At 40.6% G+C, this 26,432-nt stretch overlaps 2 protein-coding genes across 2 annotated transcripts in view; both read left to right on the top strand.

Moving 5' to 3' along the window:
- The window catches only part of LOC120052614 (ecotropic viral integration site 5 protein homolog), a 109,750-nt gene extending 107,784 nt beyond the window's left edge, over positions 1 to 1,966 (top strand). Inside the window, exon 19 of the mRNA XM_038999635.1 lies at positions 1,861 to 1,966. Coding sequence (XP_038855563.1) covers positions 1,861 to 1,866 — 6 coding nt within the window. The 3' untranslated portion in view covers positions 1,867 to 1,966. The remainder of the gene's footprint in view (positions 1 to 1,860) is intronic.
- On the top strand, positions 1,869 to 5,072 carry LOC120052617 (zinc finger protein Gfi-1-like). The gene is made up of 6 exons (XM_038999637.1): positions 1,869 to 2,073; positions 2,600 to 2,791; positions 3,122 to 3,531; positions 3,690 to 3,827; positions 3,946 to 4,111; positions 4,342 to 5,072. The coding sequence occupies exons 1-6, from the start codon at positions 1,962 to 1,964 to the stop codon at positions 4,527 to 4,529; spliced, it is 1,206 nt and encodes a 401-aa protein (XP_038855565.1). The 5' UTR covers positions 1,869 to 1,961; the 3' UTR covers positions 4,530 to 5,072.
- The last annotated feature ends 21,360 nt before the right edge of the window (positions 5,073 to 26,432 follow it).

The raw sequence follows: 26,432 nt of genomic DNA, 5'->3' as shown, positions 1-26,432 counted from the left end.
AATAACCTCAACTCTTAGATTTTTTGTGCTATTATGTTAAATTAGAAGTCTATATTTAATTGCATTCAACGTTTTTCCATTGAAATGGGTTAATGTACAATGATTTGCTTGGATTATGCTAAGCATTTCAAATAACGTTTGTGGTTTGATGAGTTGAATAGATTTTCTAGGCTGCTATGTGAAAGAGAAAGTCAAATTGCACCACAATTTGGGGAATGGTTAACTCGCGTCAGTGTATCTTGTGTTTTTATCGGTAGCCTGTCTTATCTCCTCCAACCCAATGCAAGGTCCGGATGCAGCGGTGATGTTTCTAATCGACAGAGGGCATATGGCGCTTTGATTTCCTGCAAGTCACTGGTGTTTTTTCTACTGTATCATGGTCTGGAGGACCTGCCTGCCTTCCTGCGCCTGATAGAGTACTTCTGCATTAACTGACAGAGAATTAACTGAAAACATGCTATGTCATATGAGCCTGGTCTTAAACAAAAATGAGTGACTATTAAATGTTTTAAGTCTATTGCTGTCAGCACTTTATTGTCTCACTTCAAAGTTCATAAACGAATAGGCCTAATCAATTATTTAGTCTTTGTAGACTAAATGGTATCTGCTATAGGGCCAGCAAATCGTACCAACATTTTCGTTTTTCTTTATTTGTTCTTACTAATTTAATTACTTTTTTAAATTTTCTACGTAATTTCAAAGACAATACAGGCCTATACATATGTTTTGTTTGTTAATAATTTCACCTGTCGAATGTGAAATGTTTATCAAATGGATAGGTCTGTCATGTATGGACAATGAAATTATGTCTTTTCACTGCACCAATACAACAATTTCAATTATTCTGAATGGCACGGGCCAGCGGCTGGTTGAAACGTTCTAAATGTGACGTACAGATAGTCTCGGTCCCACTGGTTGTCTGGCGTGTGAGCTCCAGCTGAATGCGCTCGCTGCATGCCTTATTGTTCTGTGCGTAATTGGGCCAGAACAGGTAATCAGCGGTCCCACTGTGCAGACAGGGAACAGACGTATCTGTTTACTCACTGAGCATATTATAATAATGCAGGAAATACGAAACTCCAGTGGCACCGCAGGCAGACGTGTGCAGTTGTCTGCAGCTATACGCCTGTACGAATGGAGACACCGACCAAATTGATGGTTGAAAATACACTTGTGAAGGACGCAAAACAATTCAATGCCGATGCAGTGTTATCATGTCATGCATGAGTCTTTTAACGACATTTCTTCATTCTACAAAATGCTATAGCCTATACTATAAACCAGTGATGGGCTATTCTGTGACGTGACTATTTGGTCACATCCACGTCCATACTTTGCCTACTATTCTCTGATTCTCATTCTCGTTCATGTGCAATCGATGACGGTAATATATGGATCCTCTACCATTATCAAGCACATTCTACATGTCTCATGATGACGAACGTGTGGCACGGTCCATAGCAACCCTGACTGACTGGCACCCTGGTGCTGCATACCGCGTTTCCTCTTTCCCCTGTCCTGTACTGCAGCTAAGGATAGGGAGGGATTAAGTAACACATTGATAAAGCAGTGTATCACTTATCCTGATTGATATGGGTTGTAATTCCCCCAGTAGAGATACAGGCTGATCCGTGAGATGGAGCTGCCTGGAGAGCAGTTGGTTCTGGAGGCGGACCAATCATAGCCCCCCGAGCTGCAGCAAACTGAGGAGGAGTTTCCTCTAGCCTAGGCACCTGTCCCTGAAAGGTCCCCACAACACCTGGCAGACGGGAGAGGGCGTGTGCGCATGCTTCACCCCCAGCTAGAACTCTCTTAAAGTTGACCACACATTGTCAACCAATAGTCTTCTAATCTTTTCAGGAATAAAACAGCAGCACCGCATCCCAGGAACAGAGGAGCAGATTGCTGTTGGATCGCCAGTGATTTTGGATATTAGCAAAGGTCGAACAAGGAGAGTGAAAATGCCTCGGTCCTTCTTGGTGAAAAGTAAAAGGGCGCACAGCTACCACAAGCCCCGCTCCTTAGAAGATGACTACAATCGACTGGATACTATCTTAGCTCATATATGTGCAGGTATGTGGATGTTATCTCCATGTTCATGTCTGGATGTTGTGTGAGGTGCACATATTTCATACCACAACCTCATTCGTTTTTCTGTAGCCTAATTATATTGGTATAAATATACACTTTTATTTGTCTTTTTGTACTAATTAGTAGGCTATATTGTGAGGCATGGCTTCATTCAAAAGAACCTGCAATATATTATAAATATAAGACTATGATTTCTAATTTAAAGTCTAGCTATTAATTCAAAGAGATATATAGCCCATGTAGGCTTATCCTGTATCCAAATCAGAATGTATACCTTATTTTGATAGTTACGTTGACCTCAAAAGAATGCATTTGCAAATTCTATCGTTATTCTTAATAACATATAATTGTGCTGACATTTCTAGGCTATTATTAACGTTATTTATATTTTGTCTTCTTAGAATAATTATTAAAGTGTTAGGCTATCATTATCAAAGTTGTATTTTTGTCGTTATACTTGTAAGCTAAGTCTACTTTAATAGGCTACTGCTCGTTGTAATTAAAACAGAGAATAGTACGATTCCAGAGGACTTGGATGCCTTGACTGGCGGCGATGCCATCGCCGGGCTCTACCCGGACTCTCACCTGGCTGACACGGCTGATTTCTCCAAGTCCCCGCTCAGCTGTGGGGACAGTGTGTGCGGTCCAGTCTCGGATTATGAAGACTTCTGGCGGCCTCCGTCGCCCTCAGCATCACCAGGTAGAGATCTAGTCTGTGGTGCATTAAAATGTAGGCCTTTAGATACCTGAAAATGGGAGATAGTAGCAGACGCAATGATCCTCTTCATACTTGAATCGAAAAAAAGATTTGAAACGTAATTTGATGTTTTGTGAAAGCCTCATATTACATAGGTTAAGTTAAACAATCAGCATCAGACATATCACATCGAAAATCAACATGAGTATACTTTGAACTGAACATTTGTGATTACAATTTCACAATTTTGATGACGGGACATCCTGTTTGCCTGTCTCCATCCTGAGTTAAGAACAGCGCGCTAATCAATTATATTTATTTGCAACTCAACAGTAGATTCTGATAAATCCCTGTCTCCCTCCGTGGACGAGACACAACCCTTTGCTGTTCCATTCCGGCCCTATGCGTGGAACAGTTACTCTGGTTCTGACATTCGGCACCTGGTCCAGCAAAGTCTCCACCATCAGCACCACCATCCCATGGACCTGGACCGGAGCCCGGCTCTGGGTTACCATGGTGACCGGGCCATCGAACCGACCCTCTTCGAGGGAAACACTGGACCTGAAAATTACAGTGATTACAGGGCCGCTGCCTGTTTGTTCGATAGAGCCACCGCCCCCGGGGTTGGGTTGTACTCGGAAGGGAACCTGCAGGGGAAAAGCTCAGAAATCAAGGCGGAGTCTGACCTTCTCTGCTCACGGCTAATTCTGAATGGTGCCTACAAGTGCATCAAATGCAGCAAGGTAAGATAATATATGCAAATGTAGAGGATTGAAACATCTTATGCTTGCAATGACTTGCTTGAAGATTTGTGGTTGTGGACACACTTTTTCCGGCATAATGATCACTATCTTTATCAACCTGTCACCATCACCCTCACGAATTTCAAACAACTCTGCAGGTGTTTTCGACTCCCCATGGGTTGGAGGTTCACGTTCGCAGATCACACAGTGGCACGAGGCCCTATGGTTGTGATATATGTGGCAAAACCTTCGGACATGCTGTCAGCCTCGAGCAACATAAAGTTGTGCACTCTCAGGTGACCATTCTAGAATCTAGACTATTCTCGTCTCGTTTGTCACTGATTGTTCAACGCAAACAAGCAATATAGGATTTGTGTCAGATTTAGACTAATATTTGCCTATATACTTCCACAGGAAAGAAGTTTTGATTGCAAAATCTGTGGTAAAAGCTTCAAAAGGTCGTCGACTCTCTCCACGCACCTCCTCATCCACTCTGATACACGGCCTTACCCATGCCAGTATTGCGGGAAGAGGTTCCACCAGAAATCAGACATGAAGAAACACACATTCATCCACACAGGCAAGTATACGTCAGAAATTGTAGTGTATTAGTAAACATACCTCGATGCAACACTAAATATGTTCATTGCGTAAACGGCCACCCAATGTGGCTAATGGTGAGAAGTCATGCCTAATTGACCTGCATTTTCCCTGAAGACCGGATACAATAAAACAAAAACAGCTTGTTTGCCTATATGGTTTGGCTATTAAAGGTAACATGACGGTTAATGTGTACATTTTGTCATGCAGGTGAGAAGCCGCACAAATGCCAGGTGTGTGGGAAAGCGTTCAGCCAGAGCTCCAACCTCATAACGCACAGCCGGAAACACACGGGCTTCAAACCGTTCGGATGCGACCTCTGCGGCAAGGGATTCCAGAGAAAAGTCGACTTAAGAAGGCACAAAGAAACCCAGCATGGACTAAAAGCCTTAAACTAAAATCAAATAATGGACACCAAACACTATTCAACAAACCACTTTTTTGGAAACCAGAAATAAGCTAGTTATCCATTCCTCAAACATGTTAGACTATGACATACTGGTGGAGTATTGTAGAGGCTTTTGTGCAGTATAGGTTAAGACAAAACCGGTTTGAACCAGGGAGGGACATTATCTGAACCCAAAATATTAGTACAAAATAACCGGATAGGCAATATAACCACCAAGAAAGCGCAAAAACAAAAACAACAGACGAACAATTTCCAACGGACAGTTGGGAAAACAGCCCTTGTCTAAAGAATGTCACTTTGTTTTCAGTTGGACGCCATGGATGCTGGCACAACAGTCACTACAACAAGGCTATGTGATTTAATAAACAAAAGGGTTGTGCTTTTATTTTATAAACCAGAAATGTTTTCATTTTTTCATTTTCGTTCTTCCAATTCAAATTGCACATTTGTATTTTATATCAACCAGACTGTATATCCAGATGTCGTTTACTATAATGCCTAACCTTATTTATTGATCAGATTATCATTTGAATAAAATATGAAAACTGTAATCCAACATATTTTGAGAGTTTTGTTTATTTTTATTTTGTTTCGTAGCCTACTTCAAGGTGTTTCAAGCAGCAAAAGCCACGGATTACTCAAATACATATCACTGTCAATCCCAATACATTTTTTACTCAAATTTTAAGTCAAATAGTTGTAGTAAATTCAACTCAAACTCAACTGAAGTCATTACTTCAAATGTTTGTGGTACTGACTAAAAACGAAATAAGAAGTCACATGAACTGTATTTGTTTAAGTTATGATAACAAATTAACTTTTTTCCCAGCATACCCTGCAGGTCGATTTCTTGGAATTGTTTAAAAAAATAGTTTTTGCATGTACATTGAGTGATTGATTGATTAATCTTATGCTACACAAAGATAAATAGCATAACCTTTTCTAAACTAATCCAGTCATTTAGTTAGAATTTTTGCACCCTTTCCTGAAATGGTTGTTCCTATTTAAATGGCTCCTCCCCAAACCTGGCAGTCATTATGAATGCAGATTGCTGGTGAATAAAATTAAACGGTTGGCTATCCTAACTCAGCTTGGATTCCAATAGGAATTACACATCACTTTGCAAGCCAGTGATTTGCAGGTAGGGTTACAAAACGCTGGTAGACTTCCTATGCAGGCTTTCCAGAAATCCTTTTTGGAAGATTCCTGGAAATCCTTCAACCAGTTTTTATTGAAAATCTGGGAATTCTGGGAAAGATATTGGAATTTTGCAACCTTTCTTCCAGGCCTCATGTGGCCTGTAAAACCATGAATTTCAGGCAACTGCATTAGGGTAAAGATACGTCTCAAAATATGGCCTCATGAAATATGTCATGTATTGTCATAAAGAGTTAAATTATAATGATAACATTCGCCTAGGAACTCACTTGGTGAAGGCCACAGGACAGAAAATGTCAATAACCATGTCTCATGCCATTAACACGGTCATGGGTGGTAACTACAATTCATTCACTCGAAAAGGCAAGGCACACTGGAAAATTATATTGGAGGCATTGCTTAGTGAGGGCGTTACTCAAAATGTTCAAAATGATACAACTCAAATGTGGACCCCCTACACATGGTCACAGTGACTATCGGTTTGAGTAATCATTTTTAATGAACTGTACTCAGATATAGATGGCTTCTTCAACAGTTTTGAGTCATGACAGCACATTGGGGTTTACCGTGTAGGTCATTCTGAATTCTTAGAACTGCCAATGTAAATATTCAGAACTTATTTTTCATTCGAGTTCAGATGATCTGCATTCATTGTAGTAAATCTTTGGTCCAAATAACAAATGTACATTCATAGACAGAATACAACCCCTTGAAATGCATCTGTCTTTGAGGGGGACCTGTGATATTGTTAATTTTAGGCAAATCATTGAACTGAATAGTTTAATCCATTATTGTTATATTTCCACTGTGTGTTGTGATTTGTCCTCGTGGTTAACCTTCAGTGAGTTTTCATAGAAAACATTTATCTTGTCTATTCATTGAGGTGTGTAATATTAATCGAAAAACTTGACTGAGCACAAATTGATTTGAAGTCTCTTTTAATAAGGCTATGTGAAAAAGTACCTATAGAGCGGCCAGGTTTATTCTCCACTCCATGTAATAGGTCTGTAAAGGGCTTTCTTGCCGTTGGCTATTTTACTGGAAATCTGAGAGGAGACCACAAAATAAGTCGTGTCACAAAGGTCTTCAAGTGCCTTCAGACTGGAAGGTTTCTGTTCTCCCATTATTCATTAATCAAAACATCTTGCTTTCTTCTCGTTTTTATCTGATCCACGACGTTTTTTAAGGCTTTAGAGTTGACTGCTTAGTCATCTATTTAGCGAATATTTTATAATTTTAAATCTAATTTTAAATGATATCCAGGAGTGGATAAAACCTTTTTTTATCATGATGAAAGCAATAAAATATCATTTTTACATGGAAATTGGCATGGGAAAAATAAACTCGATTCCTCCCAGACCTGCTACGTTTCATCTGTCAAAAGCTCCTATATACATTTGGTTTGTTTTTACCAAGGCAGTAAGGAGTCTTTTGTTTAGACCTCAAACATTGCCTGAGTGTATTAACCGTTAACATAATGCTTGGTATGTGGCTTTGGCCACTGTGTATAAAGCTCAGGTTGGGCACCTAAACCACCGCTGTTAGGATTACAGCTTGTTGGCGCAAGAGCGTGAAAGGTGACTCAGGTTGATGTGTAGGCTACTGATATCCCTTAAATTGAGGACAAGTCTAATTCATTTAGTCAAACATTTGTCATTCGAAAGTTGCTAACATAGAAATAGACCATGGGCAAAAACAAGTTGAATCGACGTTGTTGTGATGACTTTGAATCAATGGGGACAACTAATTTGATTTGCTAAAACGAATCAACATCAGGGCATTTCGGGTTTTTTCCACCCAACTTTTAACCTAAATCCAATGACATGGCGAATTTATTTAGTTGATTTCACGTTGAATTCACGGTAGTTGAGAACTCAACCAAATGTAAATCAAACTAGATGTTGAACTGATATCTGTGCCATTGTGAGGACACATTATAAAACGAGAGAATGAACAGCAACAAAAACAGTACAAAAAACACACAAAATAGAACGTTAATCATAATCGAGAACATTGTAGCCCTTTCCTGCAGTCAAATGATCTAGTGGCCGCATGGGTTGAATGTTATTCATTTGTTTCATAATTTCATAATGAATAAACATAGTTGTTTAAAAGACAACAATAATCAGGTGTTTCTATGTAAAACAGTTTTGTTATAGTTTAGTCTTCTGTAATGTGTATAAAGTGTAATATTGGGATGCAAACTCAAAATTGAATACATTTCAACTCTATATCTGACATGGTACAGGTGTCTTCTTTTTTTTTAAAGCCCATGTGTGAGAGGTGTACACTTTTTTTCAGCTAGATTTGTTTAAAACTACCAAGAAACCCTGATTTGGCCCACTGCAGTAAATAAAAAAACCTTCGATGTATATATTCCTTTAGTTAACATTCTTAGGCCTGACATACTGTATAGACCTATTTTAGTCAATTAGACAACATGCCATATCTTGGGAGGCCTATAGCCTACATCAATGTCATCATTTCATCTCCAGACAGAATTAAATCAGGAAGTGCTTGTTCAAATCAAATCAAATTGTATTTGTCACATGCACCGAATACAACAGGTGTAGTAGACCTTACCGTGAAATGCTTACTTACAAGCCCTTAAACAATGCAGTTCAAGAAATAGAGTTAAGAAAATATTGACAAAATAAAAAAAGTAAAAAATAAAATAAAAAGTACCACAATAAAATAACAATAACGAGGTTATATACAGTGGGTACCGGTACCGAGTCAATGTGCGGGGGTACAGGTTAGTCGAGGTCATTTGTACATGTAAGTAGGGGTAAAGTGACTATGCACAGATAATAAACAGCGAGTAGCAGCAGTGTAAAAACAAAGGGGGGGGGGGGGGGGGGGTGTCAATGCAAATAGTTCAGGTGGCCATTTGATTAATTGTTCAGCAGTCTTATGGATTGGGGTAGAAGCAGTTAAGGAGCTTTTTGGACCTAGACTTGGCGCTCCGGTACCGCTTGCCGTGCAGTAGCAGAAAGAACAGTCTGTGACTTGGGTGACTGGAGTCTTTGACTATTTTTTGGGCCTTCCCCTGACACCGCCTAGTATATAGGTCCTGGATGGCAGGAAGCTTGGCCCCAGTGATGTACTGTGCCGTACGCACTACCCTCTGTAGCGCCTTACGGTCGGATGCCTAGCAGTTACCGTACCAGGTGGTGATGCAACCAGCCAGGATGCTCTCAATGGTGCACCTGTAGAACTTTTAGAGTATCTGGGGACCCATGCCAAATATTTTCAATCTCCTGAGGGGGAAAAGGTGTTGTCTTGCCCTCTTCATGGCTGTCTTGGTGTGTTTGGAGCATGATAGTTTGTTGGTGATGTGGACACCAAGGAAGTTGAAACTCTTGACCCGCTCCACTAGAGCCCCGTTGATGTTAAAGGGGAACTGTTCGGCCCTCCTTTTCCTGTAGTCCAGGATCAGCTCCTTTGTCTTGGTCGCATTGAGGTAGAGGTTGTTGTCCTGGCACCACACTACCAGTTCTCTGACCTCCTCCCTATAGGCTTTCTCATCGTTGTTGGTGATCAGTCCTACCACTGTTGTGTCGTCAGCAAACTTTATGATGGTGTTGGAGTCGTGTTTGGCTACGCAGTCGTGGGTGAACAGGGAGTACAGGATGGGACTAAGCACGCACCCCTGAGGGGTCCCAGTGTTGAGGATCAGCGTGGCAGATGTGTTGTTGCCTACCCTTACAACCTGGGGGCGGCCCGTCAGTAAGACCAGGATCCAGTTGCAGAGGGAGGTGTTTAGTCCCAGGGTCCTTAGCTTAGTAATGAGCTTTGAGGGCACTACAGTGGCGACCCGTCATACAGGGCAGGTGGGGCAGAGCCTGTTTTGAGCCCCACATTTTGTTTTATATGTGTCACATATCAGTTTGCAAACAATGTAAAATATATATATATATCATTGAGTAAATAAAGCCACATACAAACATGGTCTCTTTTTTGTTTTCTTGAGTAAGGCAGGTCCAAATGCACGTGTTTCAGCCCAGCTCAGTGCTGTCTGTGATGGTGGGGCAATCCAGAAGAAAATACGGAGTATTGCGCCATGATCGGCTCAGTGTTCTGTCACTCATGGGGGAACTACATCACGCGAAGTCTCGAAAATTCTAGCCCTTTGGTTGCTGACAAGAGTTACATTAGAAGTGCCTATCCAAGAAGGCTGAAGGTCATTGGCCACAGATAAAATGATGTCAAATTAATTTATATGTACAGTAGCTTTGATTGAACTGATCATGTCAACGTCATACTTTCAAAATCTTAGCTAGCAGTCATCATCATGAATAAAGTCGACAATCTACTGGAAAATCCTTTTCAATCCTTGTCATATGAAGATAAATAATGAAGAGAAATGATAGTTAAAACGTATTGGTAAAACGTATTGATAAAACGTATTAACATTACAAAACAAGTTGGAAATCGCATATTCAACAATGAGTGGTTAAGAAGGAAGTGAGCACAGCACAACAAGGTGAGTCCAAAATTGTCTTGTATGGTGCTGCATAAATGATGTAATATGCCAGGGAGATATGTATACTGTAGCTAAGAAAGTAATACTAAGTGCATGTTGTATTGTAAGCTGTTAGTAGCCAATGTGCCTCACACTAATAATTTGGTCCCTTTTCCCTTCTTCATTTCGTCTACTGTTCTGACATGTAGCCTATGGCCTGTTTTAGAGAAATGTAATCATAGAATAGTGTAAGAGCTTTCAATGACTGCTTATATGTCCCCATTATTTATCCTACGGTTCTGACTTGGTGTACAGGGAGAATATTGTAAGAACGGGCCATGTTCTGAATTCTGTTGCTGTACATTTCAAAAGTGCTGAACGAATAGTTATGTTGACAACGTCCGTCCTAGCTTGCTCATTAATGTCTTAATCAAAATTATGGATAGCCTCTTATCTGCTCGTCACCATAGTTTGTACATCTAAATTGTCAGTTGAAACCACATTTGTTTAAACAAGTCAGCCTTATCAGCTATGTTTTTTTAAAAGGCAGTAAATGAGGCTGAATTAACTGTTTCGCTGCCAGACAAGGCTCCGTTGATAGCCAGGTGTAGCAGTGGTAAGATGTTGGGACTGCTATTTGTGGGCACCGTTTGTCACCGTTATAGGGCAATTAATGTATTGTTAGTGTTGTGTTGTGTAGTGGCTTTGCTGGAATGCATAATAAATAAAAAATAAAAAAATGTGTTTGGCCCACCAAGATTTCCATGCTAAAATCGCCACTGGGGCACTATGATGTTGAACGCTATGAGCAGCATTCTCACATAGGTGTTCATTTTCTGAGAAAAAAAATAAATACAGTGCATTAGGAAAGAATTCAGACCCCTTGACTTTTCCCACATTTTGTTACGTTACAGCCTTATTCTAAAATGTATTAAATAGTTTTTTTCTCTCATCAATCTACACACAATACCCCATAATGACAAAGCAAAAACAGGTTTTTAGAAATGTTTGCTAAATAAAAAAATAAAATAAATGAAATATCACATTTACATGTGAATTCAGATATTTTACTCAGTACTTTGTTGAAGCACCTTTGGCAGCGATTACAGCCTTGAGTCTTCTTGGGTATGACGCTACAAGCTTGGCACACCAGTGTTTGGGGAGTTTCTCCCATTCTTTTCTTCCGATCCTCTCAATCCTCTCAAGCTCTGTCAGGTTGGATGAGCGCTGCACAGCTATTTTCCGGTCTCTCCAGAGATGTTAGATCAGGTTCAAGTCCGGGCTCTGGCTGGGCCACTCAAGGACATTCAGAGACTTCCCCCGAAGCCGCTTCTGCGTTATCTTGGCTGTTGGAGGTCCTGAGCGCTCTGGAGCTGGTTTTCATCAAGGACCTCTCTGTACTTCGCTCCGTTCATCTTTCCCTTGATCCTGACTAGTCTCCCAGTCCCTGCCGCTGAAAAACATCCCCACAGCATGTCACCACCATGCTTCACCGTAGGGATGGTGCCAGGTTTCCTCCAGACGTGATGCTTGGTATTCAGGCCAAAGTGTTAAAACTTGGTTGTAATAGACCATAGAATCTTGTTTCTCATGGTCTGAGAATCTTTAGGTGCCTTTTGGCAAACTCCAAGCAGGTTGTCATGTGCCTTTTACAGAGGAGTGGTTTCCCTCTGACCACTCCACCATAAAGGCCTGATTGGTGGAGTGTTGCAGAGATGGCTGTCCTTCTGGAAGGTTCTCCCATCTCCACAGAGGAACTCTGGAGCTTTGTCAGAGTGACCATTGTTTTCTTGTTCACCTCCCTGACCAAGGCCCTTCTCCCCCGACTGCTTAGTTTGGCCGGGAAGAATCTTGGTGGCTCCAAACCTTTTCCATTTAAGAATGATGGAGGCCACTGTGTTCTTGGGGACCTTCAATGCTGCAGAAATGTTTTGGTACCCTTCCCCAGATCTGTGCCTCGACACAATCCTGTCTCGGAGCTCTATGGACAATTCCTTCGACCTCATGGCTTGGTTTTTTCTCTGACATGCACTGTCAACTGTGGGACCTTATATAGACAGGTGTGTGCCTTTCTTCAATCATGTCCAAACAATTGATTTTACCACAGGTGGACTCCAATCAAGTTGTAGAAACATCTCAAGGATGATCAATGGAAACAGGATGCACCTGAGCTCCATTTCGAGTCTCATAGCAAATGGTCTGAATACCTATGTAAATAAGGTATTACTGTTTTTTCTCTATTGTGTGTAGATGTCTGAGGATTTTATTTGTATTTAATCCATTTTAGAATAAGGCTGTAAACATAAGAAAATGTGGAAAAAGTCAAGGGGTTTAAATACTTTCCCGAAGGCACTGTTTTTATGTTTTATTGTTGGACATAAAAGACTGTAAAAACACCAGCAAATCAGCTTGAAATGATATTACTTTTGGAAATCTGTTCCAAAGTATTCCCACGCATAATAGAGAGATATCCGAATGTATATGTGATCGTATACAAATGTAAGGAAGGTTGGAAATGATTGTTTTAGTCAAATATTATATACAGTGGGGCAAAAAAGTATTTAGTCAGCCACCAATTGTGCAAGTTCTCCCACTTAAAAAGATGAGAGAGGCCTGTAATTTTCATCATAGGTACACTTCAACTATGACAGACAAAATGAGAAAAAAAATCCAGAAAATCACATTGTAGGATTTTTAATGAATTTATTTGCAAATTATGGTGGAAAATAAGTATTTGGTCACCTACAAACAAGCAAGATATCTGGCTCTCACAGACCTGTAACTTCTTCTTTAAGAGGCTCCTCTGTCCTCCACTCATTACCTGTATTAATGGCACCTGTTTGAACTTGTTATCAGTATAAAAGACACCTGTCCACAACCTCAAACAGTCACACTCCAAACTCCACTATGGCCAAGACCAAAGAGCTGTCAAAGGACACCAGAAACAAAATTGTAGACCTGCACCAGGCTGTGAAGACTGAATCTGCAATAGGTAAGCAGCTTGGTTTGAAGAAATCAACTGTGGGAGCAATTATTAGGAAATGGAAGACATACAAGACCACTGATAATCTCCCTCGATCTGGGGCTCCACGCAAGATCTCACCCCGTGGGGTCAAAATGATCACAAGAACTGTGAGCAAAAATCCCAGAACCACACGGGGGGACCTAGTGAATGACCTGCAGAGAGCTGGGACCAAAGTAACAAAGCCTACCATCAGCAAGGGTATTGAAGATGAAACGTGGCTGGGTCTTTCAGCATGACAATGATCCCAAACACATCGCCCGGGCAACGAAGGAGTGGCTTCGTAAGACGCATTTCAAGGTCCTGGAGTGGCCTAGCCAGTCTCCAGATCTCAACCCCATAGAAAATCTTTGGAGGGAGTTGAAAGTCCGTGTTGCCCAGCAACAGCCCCAAAACATCACTGCTCTAGAGGAGATCTGCATGGAGGAATGGCCCAAAATACCAGCAACAGTGTGTGAAAACCTTGTGAAGACTTACAGAAAACGTTTGACCTCTGTCATTGCCAACAAAGGGTATATAACAAAGTATTGAGATAAACTTTTGTTATTGACCAAATACTTATTTTCCACCATAATTTGCAAATAAATTCATTAAAAATCCTACAATGTGATTTTCTGGATTTTTTTTCTCATTTTGTCTGTCATAGTTGAAGTGGACCTATGATGAAAATTACAGGCCTCTCTCATCTTTTTAAGTGGGAGAACTTCCACAATTGGTGGCTGACTAAATACTTTTTTGCCCCACTGTATGTTTGTTCCTCTTGCGGTCAATCTGCGGTCTACAAATTATTTGTAATTATGTTACGGCCTCCTGACCATCCACTCAAGAAAAAATCATCCCGTGGCTGAATCTTGTTGATGATCCCTTCTCTACTAACATTGATTGAAATCACTGACTCACAAGGATTTTACACGCCTCACTTCCCTCAAATCTTCCAACGTACAGGCCTGCAAAAATACTGAATATTTTAAACCCCCTGACGAATAGACTGAGGAGTACAGGAAAATGCCTGCTTATTTAATGAGGGAGAGAGAGAGGCCAGAGGAAAGGAATATAGGCTTTGCATTTGGCCAACAGCTATAGCAGGTAGAGCTTACTTAAGAAATAACCTGGGAACATTTGGGAAAAGACCAGGACTAACCATGATAGTGGTATGCTACTGTGTATAATAATGATTTACTATCTCCTTTATCCACTTGCAATAATCAAGGGGCTCTATTCAATCCACATCGCGGAAGTTCAGTTTTCCAGCGCGATTGAAATTTAAAGGCAATGTTCCCGCTTAAGCGGAGGCTGCATTCACGGTAAACGCTGCATATGTCTGCTCAATCAGACGTTACCTTTACATTTCTATTACGGAATGTGTAACGCTTCAGCAACACAGATTGAATAGAGCCAGAGGATTGTTCAATGTTTTAGAAATAGCCAACAGAGAAGGGACCAATTGTGGAGCTGCATTGAGGGAAAGATCATTTATTAAGTGTGTACTAATTACGAACGTCATAGTAAAACAAAACAAATAAATACAAAGTAAACTGTCATTACTGATCCTATTTTAGACAGCTGATTCTATCATCATCTGCTAAGTGACAGGAGCCCTCTCCACCAGGATGAGTGTATGTATGATCTAGCCCACTACATCTGATCTGAGCTGTTTCTGGCTCCATGGGGACTTCTGGCAGAACGAACAGTAGGCAGCTAGCTAGTACTCTATGAAGTGCCTTTAACACTCGGAGGCAGCCTGAAGCTACAACACTATTTAATGCTCCCATTCCATCATCATAGCTACACAGTATATCCCAGCCCAGCCCTGTGCCCCTGACACCAAATGGATTCCTTAGGTATTAGTTAGTGACTCAGGTTACCCAAGTCACAGGGCTTTAGTGTCAGCCGGGTCAGGTGGAAAGTGTCATGGGCCGACTTTGAGCGATCGTCAATTTGCAAAGCATTACGTTGAAAGCCTACTGTGAAGAATATGCAAGTCACGCAATATCCTAAATACAATGTCTTTGGGAAACAGAAAGTAATCAATGTTTCGCTCTCTCTCATAGTCTGCTATAGTTCAAAATGTTTGCATCAGCAGAAAGCATTGACAATAACTGAGTAACCTACAGTAACTATGCCTATAAGAGACAGGAGAGCAGTCCTCCATCTTTTAGTCCGAATGACTGACTGGTTGGGTCTAAAATAGACTCAATAACTCCAATCCTTTGTGGTTTACTCTGAGAGGAGACCGAGGAGGCTTTTCAAGCAAAGCCTTCAAATGAGCCATTAGTCTGGCCAGATTTTTTTCTCCAAGGCCTCTGGCTGCTGCCTGTGCTGAAGTTTTAAAGCATTACCCCATTGCCCCCAGGCATATCAAATATGAATAGAAGAAGTCCTGAAACGGTCCAATCGATTCAAGCGGGCGAATAATCAGAGCACTGCATTCTATGGCTTAAATCTAGGCCTGCTCTCTCTCTCTCTCTCTCTCTCTCTCTCTCTCTCTCTCTCTCTCTCTCTCTCTCTCTCTCTCTCTCTCTCTCTCTCTCTCTCTCTCTCTCTCTCTCTCTCTCTCTCTCTCTCTCTCTCTCTCTCACACAAATACACACACACAGTATACTACACACACAGCTGAGATGAACAGCTGAGACATCTGAGATGAACGAATTTCATCTCTCTTGACGAACATAGTTGTTCAATTAGAGAGTTGAGTGCGCTGGTTTTGGTGGTTTGGGGCAATTTATTATTGATGTCAAATAACACATGAAATATAAAAGAGATACATTTTAAGTCATGCTTTGGTTTTTGATGAAATTCTTTGCATCTTCCACAACTACAAGTAAAGAGCATAGTGCATAGCAGTAATACACTGATTTGGAGAGACTAAACAGCCTCCACAACAGCTGAGTTTTGGGTTAAAACACTGTTCCTTCCCAGCATCTGTTTCTCCCCTTTCCATGTCAATATAGAGCCAATACATTAAGTGGCCTTCTGTTGTCTGGTACAGAGTACCGGCACCTATACATTTTCTATTGCTTGAGTACACTTCAGGTACCGTGTAGACTAGAGCACATCCCTCAATCTGCAGACCCATAGACAGACATACATCACCTTTCTCATCAGGGCCTGTTTGGACAGATCACAGCTTAGCTCTCTGTAGACCAGCCTCCACAATGCTACCTACCTCATAATGTCAACAATCCAGCTGCTGCAGCCGGTGGAGAGAAAACAAATAAATCACACACAGTCATCAGAGCCTGTTTACAGTTTACTATCAATCACTTTAGTGCAATTTTCACAAGTAGGCTATGTGGTACATTTTCACAACTCTAAGCACAATAATCTAAACAGATCATCAAAATGGGTCATGTTTCAAAACTCTAAGCACATTTTCAATTGACTAAGTCACTTGTTTACTGTTCCAAATCACTCTTTCAAAGTACATACTAATTCAATCTACACTGAGTGTATAAAACATTTTGAACACTTGCTCTTTCCATGACATAGACTGGCCAGGTGAATCCAGTTGAAAGCTATGATCCATTATTGATGTCACTTGTTAAATCCACTTCAATCGGTGAAGATGAAGGGAGGAGACAAGTTAAATAAGGATTTTAAGCCTTGAGACAATTGAGACATGGATTGTGTATGTGTGCCATTCAGAGGGTGAATGGGCAAGACAAAATATTTAAGTGCCTTTGAACGGGGTATGGTAGTAGGTGCCAGGCGCACCGGTTTGTATCAGGAACTGCAACACTGCTGGGTTTTTCATGCTCAACAGTTTCCCGTGTGTATCAAGAATGGTCCACCACCCGAAGGACATCCAGCCAACCTGACACAACAGTGGGAAGCAATGTAGTCAACACGGCATGCTTTTGACACCTTGTAAAGTCCATGCCCTGATGAATTGAGACTGTTCAAAAGGGGGGGTGCAACTCAATATTAGGAAGGTGTTCTTAATGGTTTGTACACTCAGTGTATGTATCTGGTTTCCACAATACAATATTCACATTACTTTTTCAATTTGTAATTGTATTTATTGTTTTAGCAAAAATTCTTGCACACGAACATAGGATGTAGTTGCACACACAATAATTCATAATTCATAATGCGCCCCCACCCATTACTTTTTTGTTGTTGTTTGTTAACAATTCATTTAACTATCACTTAATCACACTGCTCAAACCCGATAATGACTGAACCAAAGTTGTATAGTGAAAATTGACCACAATTTAGGTAGAAATAATCAAAATAATGTATGGATGTGGCTGCAAATACTACATGATCATCCTCCATCAGCCAGTGTGCTTCAATAGGTCAGGGCAAAGTGGAAAGAGTCACTGCGCTACCAATGGAAATGATGGTGTATAATACAATGCACTGCTGAAATACTTTTGTTGTAAATTACAGTATATTCCACTCATTATCTGAATTTCATTGATACACTCACTGTAAGCTGGGGATTTTAGTTGGTGATACTGCAGCAGTTACAGTAACACGTCACATATGAAAGTTGATCTTGTGCAATGCTCCATGGGTCAGAAATGGCATACATATACCTAGCCGACTTAATTCAACTCCACGATTTACGATGGAGTTGAGCAGCGACTAGTTTGGGAGGACTGGACCTCCGACATCACATAAAATGAAGTTTTTATCAAAAACTACGGAGTTCAGCAACCAAAGAATAGCATAAACAGGATATACTCCTGTTTATACGAACAATACAATGGACATTCATTTTACCCACTGTAGCTGGTTTTAATTGTTAGACCATGGCAAATCACCCAACAGGTCAGAGAGAAAGATAAGGTAACTTTTCCTCACCTGCCACCCCCTCCTCCCCCCTGACTGGAGAGGAGGATGGGGGACAATGGGGGAGGGAGGGCTTATATGTGGGAGGCATTCATTTGACTTAGCTTTGTTGTAAATGTTAGACCTTGGTTATCTAACAAGTCAGAGAGAAAGAGAAAGTAACTTTTCTCTTCACCTGCCTCCTCCCCCCTGACACGAGAGGTAGGGTGGGGGAGGGAGGGAGGGCTCATATAGAAGAACGACTCTGACTTCTTTTGTTGCAGGGGGTTATTCATTATTCACCTGATCTAAAAAAAAAAAAATTGACTGAAGCCAACTGCACAGCTGTCATCAAGCAGCAAGACTAAGGCACAAATTATTAATGATTCTGGAAAGATAAAGGGAGGAGAATGAGAGAAAAATAATAACAAGAGACATGGCTGAACCAGGCAGATGACAGGCTAGGCAGGGTAGGGTGAGTGGGAAAGCTGGCATCTACAGGGTAACAAGGATTCTCTGCTCTGAGAGGCTTGGGTCACCTCCATCTTTACTGGCTTAGACTGGAGTGGGCTTTATGCACTCTGATAATCAAATGAATTATTTAAATCTCCTTTCAATACAGCAGCCAGTTCACATTATACAGCAGTGCTTTAAAGTCTATAGCCATGTTTTTAATGTCATATATTGGCATACATATACTAGGCTTTTTATTTCCACAAATTCTTTTACCTTGTCTACAGTAGCACCATCTCTAACTCCATGTCATGTAGCGGTCTAAGATGCTGCATCTCAGTGCATGAGGCGTCACTACAGTCCCTGGTTCGCATCCAGGCTGTATCACATCTGGCCATGATTGGGAGTCCCATAGGGCGGCGCACAATTGGCCCAGCATCGTCTGGGTTTGGCTGGGGTAGGCCGTCATTGTAAATAAGAATTTGTTGTTCTTAACTGACTTGCCTAGTTAAATAAAGGTTAAATAAAAAATAAAAATACTGTGGGAAGATTTACATCTAAATCCAATATGTGATTTGCGATATGTGTTCATAAATTTCAGAGATGCTCGTATGTAAGATAAAGACAGCTAAACACTAGCTAAACACTAGATGGACGCTAAACACTAGATGACCCTCTCCCAGCTTGATGTGACACCTCCCTGCCTTCTCAAGAGGAATGGGAGGCTTTACAGACAGCCTACTCTGGGTCTGGGATGTCCCATGTGCACATGATGTGATCTAGACTTTCTGAAGCCCTTGTTTTTTCAAGCATGTTTACATGGCAAGTCCCCTGTCTGTGTGTGTGTGTGTGTGTGTGTGTGTGTGTGTGTGTGTGTGTGTGTGTGTGTGTGTGTGTGTGTGTGTGTGTGTGTGTGTGTGTGTGTGTGTGTGTGTGTGTGTAGTGTGTGTGTGTTCATGTGTGTGTGTGTGTGTGTGTGTGTGTGTGTGTGTGTGTGTGTGTGTGCATGCATGCGTGTACGTGCAGGAGGGCTAGCCTGAGGGCTGTGAAGCCAGAAGAATGGGGTGGCCAGTGCCCGCAAGCAGGCGGTGACATCACATCAGAGCAAGGCAGGCAAAGGCCAAATGAGAGCGGACGTTTTTGTGGAGCATCATGCCTTGAAAGCTTTCCATTAGTCCTGCAGGGAGGGCTGAGACGGGGCCGAGAGGGGCCCTGAACAGCATGGCTCCTAAAGGAAAGACCTGACCCTGCCCCACTAGGCTGACTGATAAAAAGGTGCGGTCGGATTCTGGACCGGATCCCAAATGGCACCCTATTCCCGATATAGTGCACTACTTTTGACCAGATATCTGGTCAAAAGTAGTGCACTATAAAGGGAATAGGTTGCCATTTGGGGCGCAACCTCTGACTGACTGCAAGGTCGTCTGCTCATTTAATTTAAAGACATGTTTATCCGCTTCATTTAGCATTACATATCACTACACTATTTGGATGTGAGCTGTCACTCACTCAGTCTGAAGAAAAGAGGGGGCTGGTTTTTCTGCTCAGCATGCAGTGCACTACTGTACTCTACCGTATGTATCAGTCAGATTCCTCAGCTCTCACTGCTGCAGACACTGACAGACAGGCCTTTTTTCACATTTATGCTCATATTATATTCTGCGCCATCATGTTTCACAAAGCATAGAGACAACCTTCATCAGATGGGCCATTAAAAGTGTAAAGCGAAGAAGCTTTTATTTCTACAAATCCTTTTACCTTGTCTACAGTAGCACCGTCTCCAACTCCGTGTCATGTAGCCTTCGTTTCATCTTGATTTTAAGTTCCGTCTAATGTCAGATGACTGTGGTGCTAAAAGGATTCAATTTGGTTACAAGGGTTGATGACAAAGTGCTTCTCCAGGAGATAAATAGCACACGGCATGGAAATCCAGAACACATCAAAGTGTCAGTCAGGGAGAAGACCTTAGAACACCTTCGGGTCATTCTTGAATTGTGGTGGTAATGCTGCCCCTGGTCTTTGACATCGTGTAAAACCAATTTAAAATGACAAATGATAATTGTTTTGTTTTATTAAACTGTTATTTAATAAGAAAACATATGTATTTCCTTTTACTGCAAAACATACTTTTTTATGCATTGTAGAAAATACTGGGGGCTGGCTAATTTGCTTCTCCCAATGATGATGTGTCGAGGTGTAATACATTTTTTTAAATATACTGAATAAAAATCTAAACGCAATGTGACGTTTTGGTCCCATGTCTCATGAGCTGAAATAAAAGATCCCAGAAATGTTCCATACATACAAAAAGGCAATTTGTCTCAAATGTTGTGTACAAATTTGTTTACATCCCTGTTAGTAAGCCTTTCTCTTTTGCCAAGATAATCCATCCACCTGACAGTTGTGGCATATCAAGAAGCTGATTAAACAGCATGTTCATTACACAGGAGCTGCTTGTGCTGGGGACAATAAAAGGCCACTCTAAATGTGCAGTTTTGTCACACAACACAAAGACACAGATGTCTCAAGTTGAGGGAGCGTACAATTGGCACGCTGACTGCAGGAATTTCCACCAGAGCTGTTGCCAGAGAATTTCTCTACCATAAGCCGCCTCCAAAGTTGTTTTAGAGAATTTGGCAGTACCGCCAACCGGCCTCACAACCGCAGACCACGTTGTGATGTTGAGCGGTGTGCTGGTGTCAACGTTGTGAACAGAGTACCCTGTGGTGGGGGTGGGGTTATGGTATGGGCAGGCATAAGCTGTGGAGAATGAAAATAATTGCATTTTATCGATGGCAATTTGAATGCACAGAAATACCGTGACGAGATCCTGAGGCCCATTGTTGTGCCGTTCAACTGCCGCTATCACCTCATGTTTCCGTATGATAATGCACAGCCCAGTTCTTCCATAGCCTACATACTCACAAGACATGTCACCTATTGAGCAGGTTTGGTATGCTCTGGATCGACGTGTACGACAACGTGTTCCAGTTCCCACTAATATCCAGCAACTTAGCACAGACATTTAAGAGGGGTGGGACAACATTCCACAGGCCATAATCAACAGCCTGATCAACTCTATGCGAAGGAGATGTCTCACGATGTGTGAGAAAAATGGTGGTGACGCCAGATACTGACTGGTTTTCTGATCTACGCCCCTACTTTTTTTTAAAGGTATCTGTGACCAACAGATGCGTGTCTGTATTCCCACTCATGTGAAATTCATAGATTAGGGCCTAATGAACTTATTTCAAATGACTGATTTCCTTATATGAACTGTAACTCAGTCAAATCTTTGAAATTGTTGCATGTTGCATTTATATTAATGTTCAGTATATACAGTCTATTGTTTTGAATGCCATGAATTAATAAATAGCATTAATGGGAGATGGTTAAAAAATAAAAATAAAGCAGACATTGAATATCCCTTTGAGCATGGTGTAGTTATTAATTATACTTTGGATGGTGTATCAATACACCCAGACACTACAAAGATACAGGTGTCCTTCCTAACTTACTTGCCGGAGAGGAGGGAAGCAGCTCAGGGATTTCACATTGAGGCCAACTTTAAAACAGTTACAGAATTGAATGGCTGTGATAAAGAAAACTGAGGATGGTTCAACAACATGGCAGTTACTCCACAATACTAACCTAATTAACAGAGTGAAAAGAAGGAAGCCTGTACAGAATAAAAAACATTCCAAAACATGCATCCTGTTTGCAACATGGCACTAAAGTAATACTGCAAAAAATGTGGCAAAGCAATTCACTTTTTTTCCTGAATACAAAGTGTTATGTTTTGGACAAATCCATTACTGAGTATCACTCTCCATATTTTCATGCATAGTGGTTGCTGCATCATGTTATGGGTATGCTTGTAATCGTTAAGGACTAGGGAGTTTTTCAGGATAAAAAAGAAACGGAATGGAGCTAAGCACAGGCAAAATCCTACAGGAAAACCTGATTCAGTCTGCTTTATACCAGACACTGGGAGATGAATTCACCTTTCAGCAAGACAATAACCTAGAACACAAGGCCAAATCTACACTGGAGTTGCTTACCAAGAAGTCAGTGAATGTTCCTGAGAGGCCAAGTTGCAGTTTTGACTTAAATCTACTTGAAAATCTATGGCAAGACCTGAAAATGGTTGTCTAGCAATAATCAACAACCAATTTGACAGAGCTTGAAGAAATTTGAAAATAATAATGGGAAAATATTGCTGTTAGAGTCTTACCCAGAAAGACTCACATCTGTAATCACTGCCAAAGGTGCTTCTACAAAGTATAACTCAGGGTTGTGTATACTTAGCTAAATTAAATATTTATGTATTTAATTTTCAATACATTTGCCAAAATGTCTAAAAACATGTTTTCACTTCGTAATTATGGGGTATTGTGTGTAGATGGGTGAGAAAATATATATTTGATCAATTTTGAATTCAGGCTGTAACACAACAAAATGTGAAATAAGTCAAGGGGTATGAATACTTTCTGAAGGCTCTCTACATGTGTTTAAATCAAATGTGTCATTGGTGTTTGTCATTCTTATGTAAAGAAAAATATAATTACAAGACAAAACAATTAATGAAATAACAATTCATAGATGTTCGCATGAATGATTAACTCTGGTAACTCTCTGGTGACTCTCCTGCTGGTAACACCAGTGACTATCAGTAACACCAATAACCTTTTTGTCTATGTAAGTTATAATCAAAGTTCCTACAAATATGCTATCAACACAAACAAGCATTCAGTGTTGTTACAGTATCTTATCCAAATCCCACTGCGTTACTTTTGTTAGGTATGGACAACTTACTTGCAGCAAAGAAGCAGAAGCTATACAGACAATGCAGGGAAACTGCAAAAACTGCCTTTTCTATGTCGATTGGTGTCGAGTGCGAAATTGTAACATATTCCATTGCATTTTCTGTTTTAAGATGTAATAAATGGTTGAATTTATTTGGATTGGTTTTACATTATGTGTGGTGTGTAACAGCATAGGTTATTGCTATATTCTATATGTTACAGTACCTAATTCAAAAATTATTAAAATGTAAACATTTTAAGGATACAATTATTACATTTTGATGACTCACATTTAATTATTATTGACGTTACAGCAAAACAAAGGACAGTACAAATAGAAACATTTTGCACAATACACACATACACACATAGCAGATTAAATTAAAATAAATAACAATCAAAACCTTTCTTCAAATTACATGACCCTTTATCTCCTTGATTAGATGTGCAAATTGACTGACAGAAACAGCATTATGGAAAGCCAGAATTGTAATTTAAGGTGTGAATAAAACCAATGGCAAAATGCCAGCACAAGTATTATTTGAATGCATTTATTCAAATAAATAAAATTAATTCAGCTATAATTCATGTTGATTAATAATGCTAAATAGTTACCTAATATTGTACAATACGTTTTGGTATAGAAAAATCTATTTAAACAATTATGCAAGTTGAAATGCCACCGCAATTCAAGAACGACCGCCTTCTGTAAGAGTCAGTGCACTAGCTTGTTCATATTTCATAGCATAGGTAATACTGGTGCTCACACACCACTTACAATATGTCATCTACAAGGGGAAATGTCTGGGGTTGCATTTCTGACCTTAACTCACAGAATCTGATAGCACACACACATTTGTCAGAAAAGCACAAAATTGTATTTCACAATGATCCACTCACATGCCTCTTTCTCTCCATATCTGTAAAAATCTTGTCAATGCAAACAGCATGTGATTTTCAGAGAGAGAGAGAGAGAGAGAGAGAAAGAAAGAGAGACAGAGAGAGACAGAGAGAGAGAAAGAAAGAGAGAGCAGCAGATGTTGCTTTGTGATACAGTGTCCCACTTAACCAGGCCTGATTGCAGCTATGAATCTCTTTGAAAAATTTATAAGATCCATTTCGCCAGGCGTGTGTGTGTATCCAAATAGGAGAGAGAGAGAGAGAGAGAGAGAGAGAGAGAGAGAGAGAGAGAGAGAGAGAGAGACAGTGTGGGGCGCTTTAAGAGAAGAGAAACAAACTGGAGGAAAAAAGAAGAACAAAATGACAAAAGATTTATTCTCAGCTATTTATAAAATATTAATGCAGAGGCATTCAAGTAAAGTTACTTTTTGTGTTCTGATTTAATGAATGATTTGAGCGGCTACGGTGCATGCGGTGCGGGGGAGACACAGATGCTGGAGTAGCTGAAGCCTGGTCTAATGGTCGTTCAGGGGGCTGTGTGGTCATGTGTCAGACTGAGGCAGGATCAAAGCAGCGTAATGCCAGGGCCCAGGCAATGTGGGGACCAGAGTGGAGCGGAGGGGATACACACGGCCGGTAAGTACTTCCACAGCCCTAGAGGCCTTCTCCTCTCTGCGTTGGCTTGTGCAAAGCAGGAGAGAGAAGAGAGCCCCAATGAAAACCAGCTGCCATGTTGGGTATAAGTCACCCATGTGCATGGATGGACACGCACTGATAAACACACACACGCAAGCATGCACGGACACGGGCAAAAATCACAAAATACAATGACCAAAATACAATGACAAAATACCATAAAGATCAATGTGTCAAAATAAACTGCAAAATACTTGTATTTTGATATTTACTTATTTCAAATATTTTTTAATGTACATACACTACCGTTCAAAAGTTTGGGGCCAGTTAGAAATGTCCTTGTTTTTGAAATAAAAGCACATTTTTTGTCCATTAAAATAACATCAAATTGATCAAATTGGCAGCTTCATTAAATAGTACCCCCAAAACACCAGTCTCAACGTCAACAGTGAAGAGGTGAATCCGGGATGCTGGCCTTCTAGGCAGAGTTGCAAAGAAAAATACATATCTCAGACTGGCCAATAAAAATAAAAGATTAAGATGGGCAAAAGAACACAGACACTGGACAGAGGAACTCTGCCTAGAAGGCCAGCATCCCGGAGTCACCTCTTCACTGTTGACGTTGAGACTGGTGTTTTGCGGGTACTATTTAATGAAGCTGCCAATTGAGGACTTGTGAGGCATCTGTTTCTCAATCTAGACACTCTAATGTACTTGTCGTCTTGCGCAGTTGTGCATCGGCGCCTCCCACTACTCTTTCTATTCTGGTTAGAGCCAGTTTGCACTGTTCTGTGAAGGGAGTAGTACACAGCTTTGTACAAGATCTTCAGTTTCTTGGCAATTTCTCACATGGAATAGCCTTAATTTCTCAGAACAAGAATAGACTGACGAGTTTCAGAAGAAAGGTCTTTGTTTCTGGCCATTTTGTGCCTGTAATCGAACCCACAAATGACGATGCTCCAGATACTCAACTAGTCAAAAGAAGGCCAGTTTTATTGCTTCTTTAATCCGTACAAGTTTTCAGCTGTGCTAACATAATTGCAAAAGGGTTTTCTAATGATCAATTAGCTTTTTAAAATGACAAACTTGGATTAGCTAACACAACGTGCCATTGGAACACAGGAGTGATGGTTGCTGATAATGGGACTCTGTACGCCTATGTAGTTATTCCATAAAAAATCTGCCGTTTCCAGCTACAATAGTCATTTACAACATTAACATTGTCTACACTGTATTTCTGATGAATTTTATGTTATTTCAATGGACAAAAAATGAGCTTTTCTTTCAAAAACAATGACATTTCTAAGTGACACCAAACTTTTGAACGGTAGTGTAAATGCATTAGCAATTAGCAAGGCCGAGCAGCAAAAACATTCTAAGTAATGTTTACAGAAACGTTTTACTTGCTATAACTGTGATAGACCCTCTAGTGAAAGTCTACACACCCCTTGTGAAGTCTTCACATTGTGCCGCCTCAAAATTTTATCTAAAAGGCATTACATTAGATATTATTCTTACTGTTCTTCACATCCTACTCCACATTTCCAAAGTAAAAAAAATGTGGAAAAAGTATCCAAAATAAAATATTTTTTTCAACCGAAAATGCCTTGATATGCGTCTGTTTTCAGACCCAAGAGTTAATACTTGGTGGAAGCACCTTTGGTAGCCATTACAGCT

Source organism: Salvelinus namaycush, chromosome 8 (genome assembly GCF_016432855.1).
Source record: "Salvelinus namaycush isolate Seneca chromosome 8, SaNama_1.0, whole genome shotgun sequence".
Lineage (NCBI taxonomy): Eukaryota > Metazoa > Chordata > Actinopteri > Salmoniformes > Salmonidae > Salvelinus > Salvelinus namaycush.
The sequence above is the reverse complement of the archived record's forward strand: the minus strand, read 5'-3'. Positions and strand labels throughout refer to the sequence as shown.

Excerpts from the sequence above, each read along its gene's own strand:
- LOC120052617 (XM_038999637.1), top strand. The coding sequence starts at position 1,962 with ATGCCTCGGTCCTTCTTGGTGAAAAGTAAAAGGGCGCACAGCTACCAC. Across the intron at positions 2,074-2,599 it reads CTTAGCTCATATATGTGCAG|AGAATAGTACGATTCCAGAG; the intron begins GTATGTGGATGT and ends TAATTAAAACAG. Across the intron at positions 2,792-3,121 it reads GTCGCCCTCAGCATCACCAG|TAGATTCTGATAAATCCCTG; the intron begins GTAGAGATCTAG and ends GCAACTCAACAG.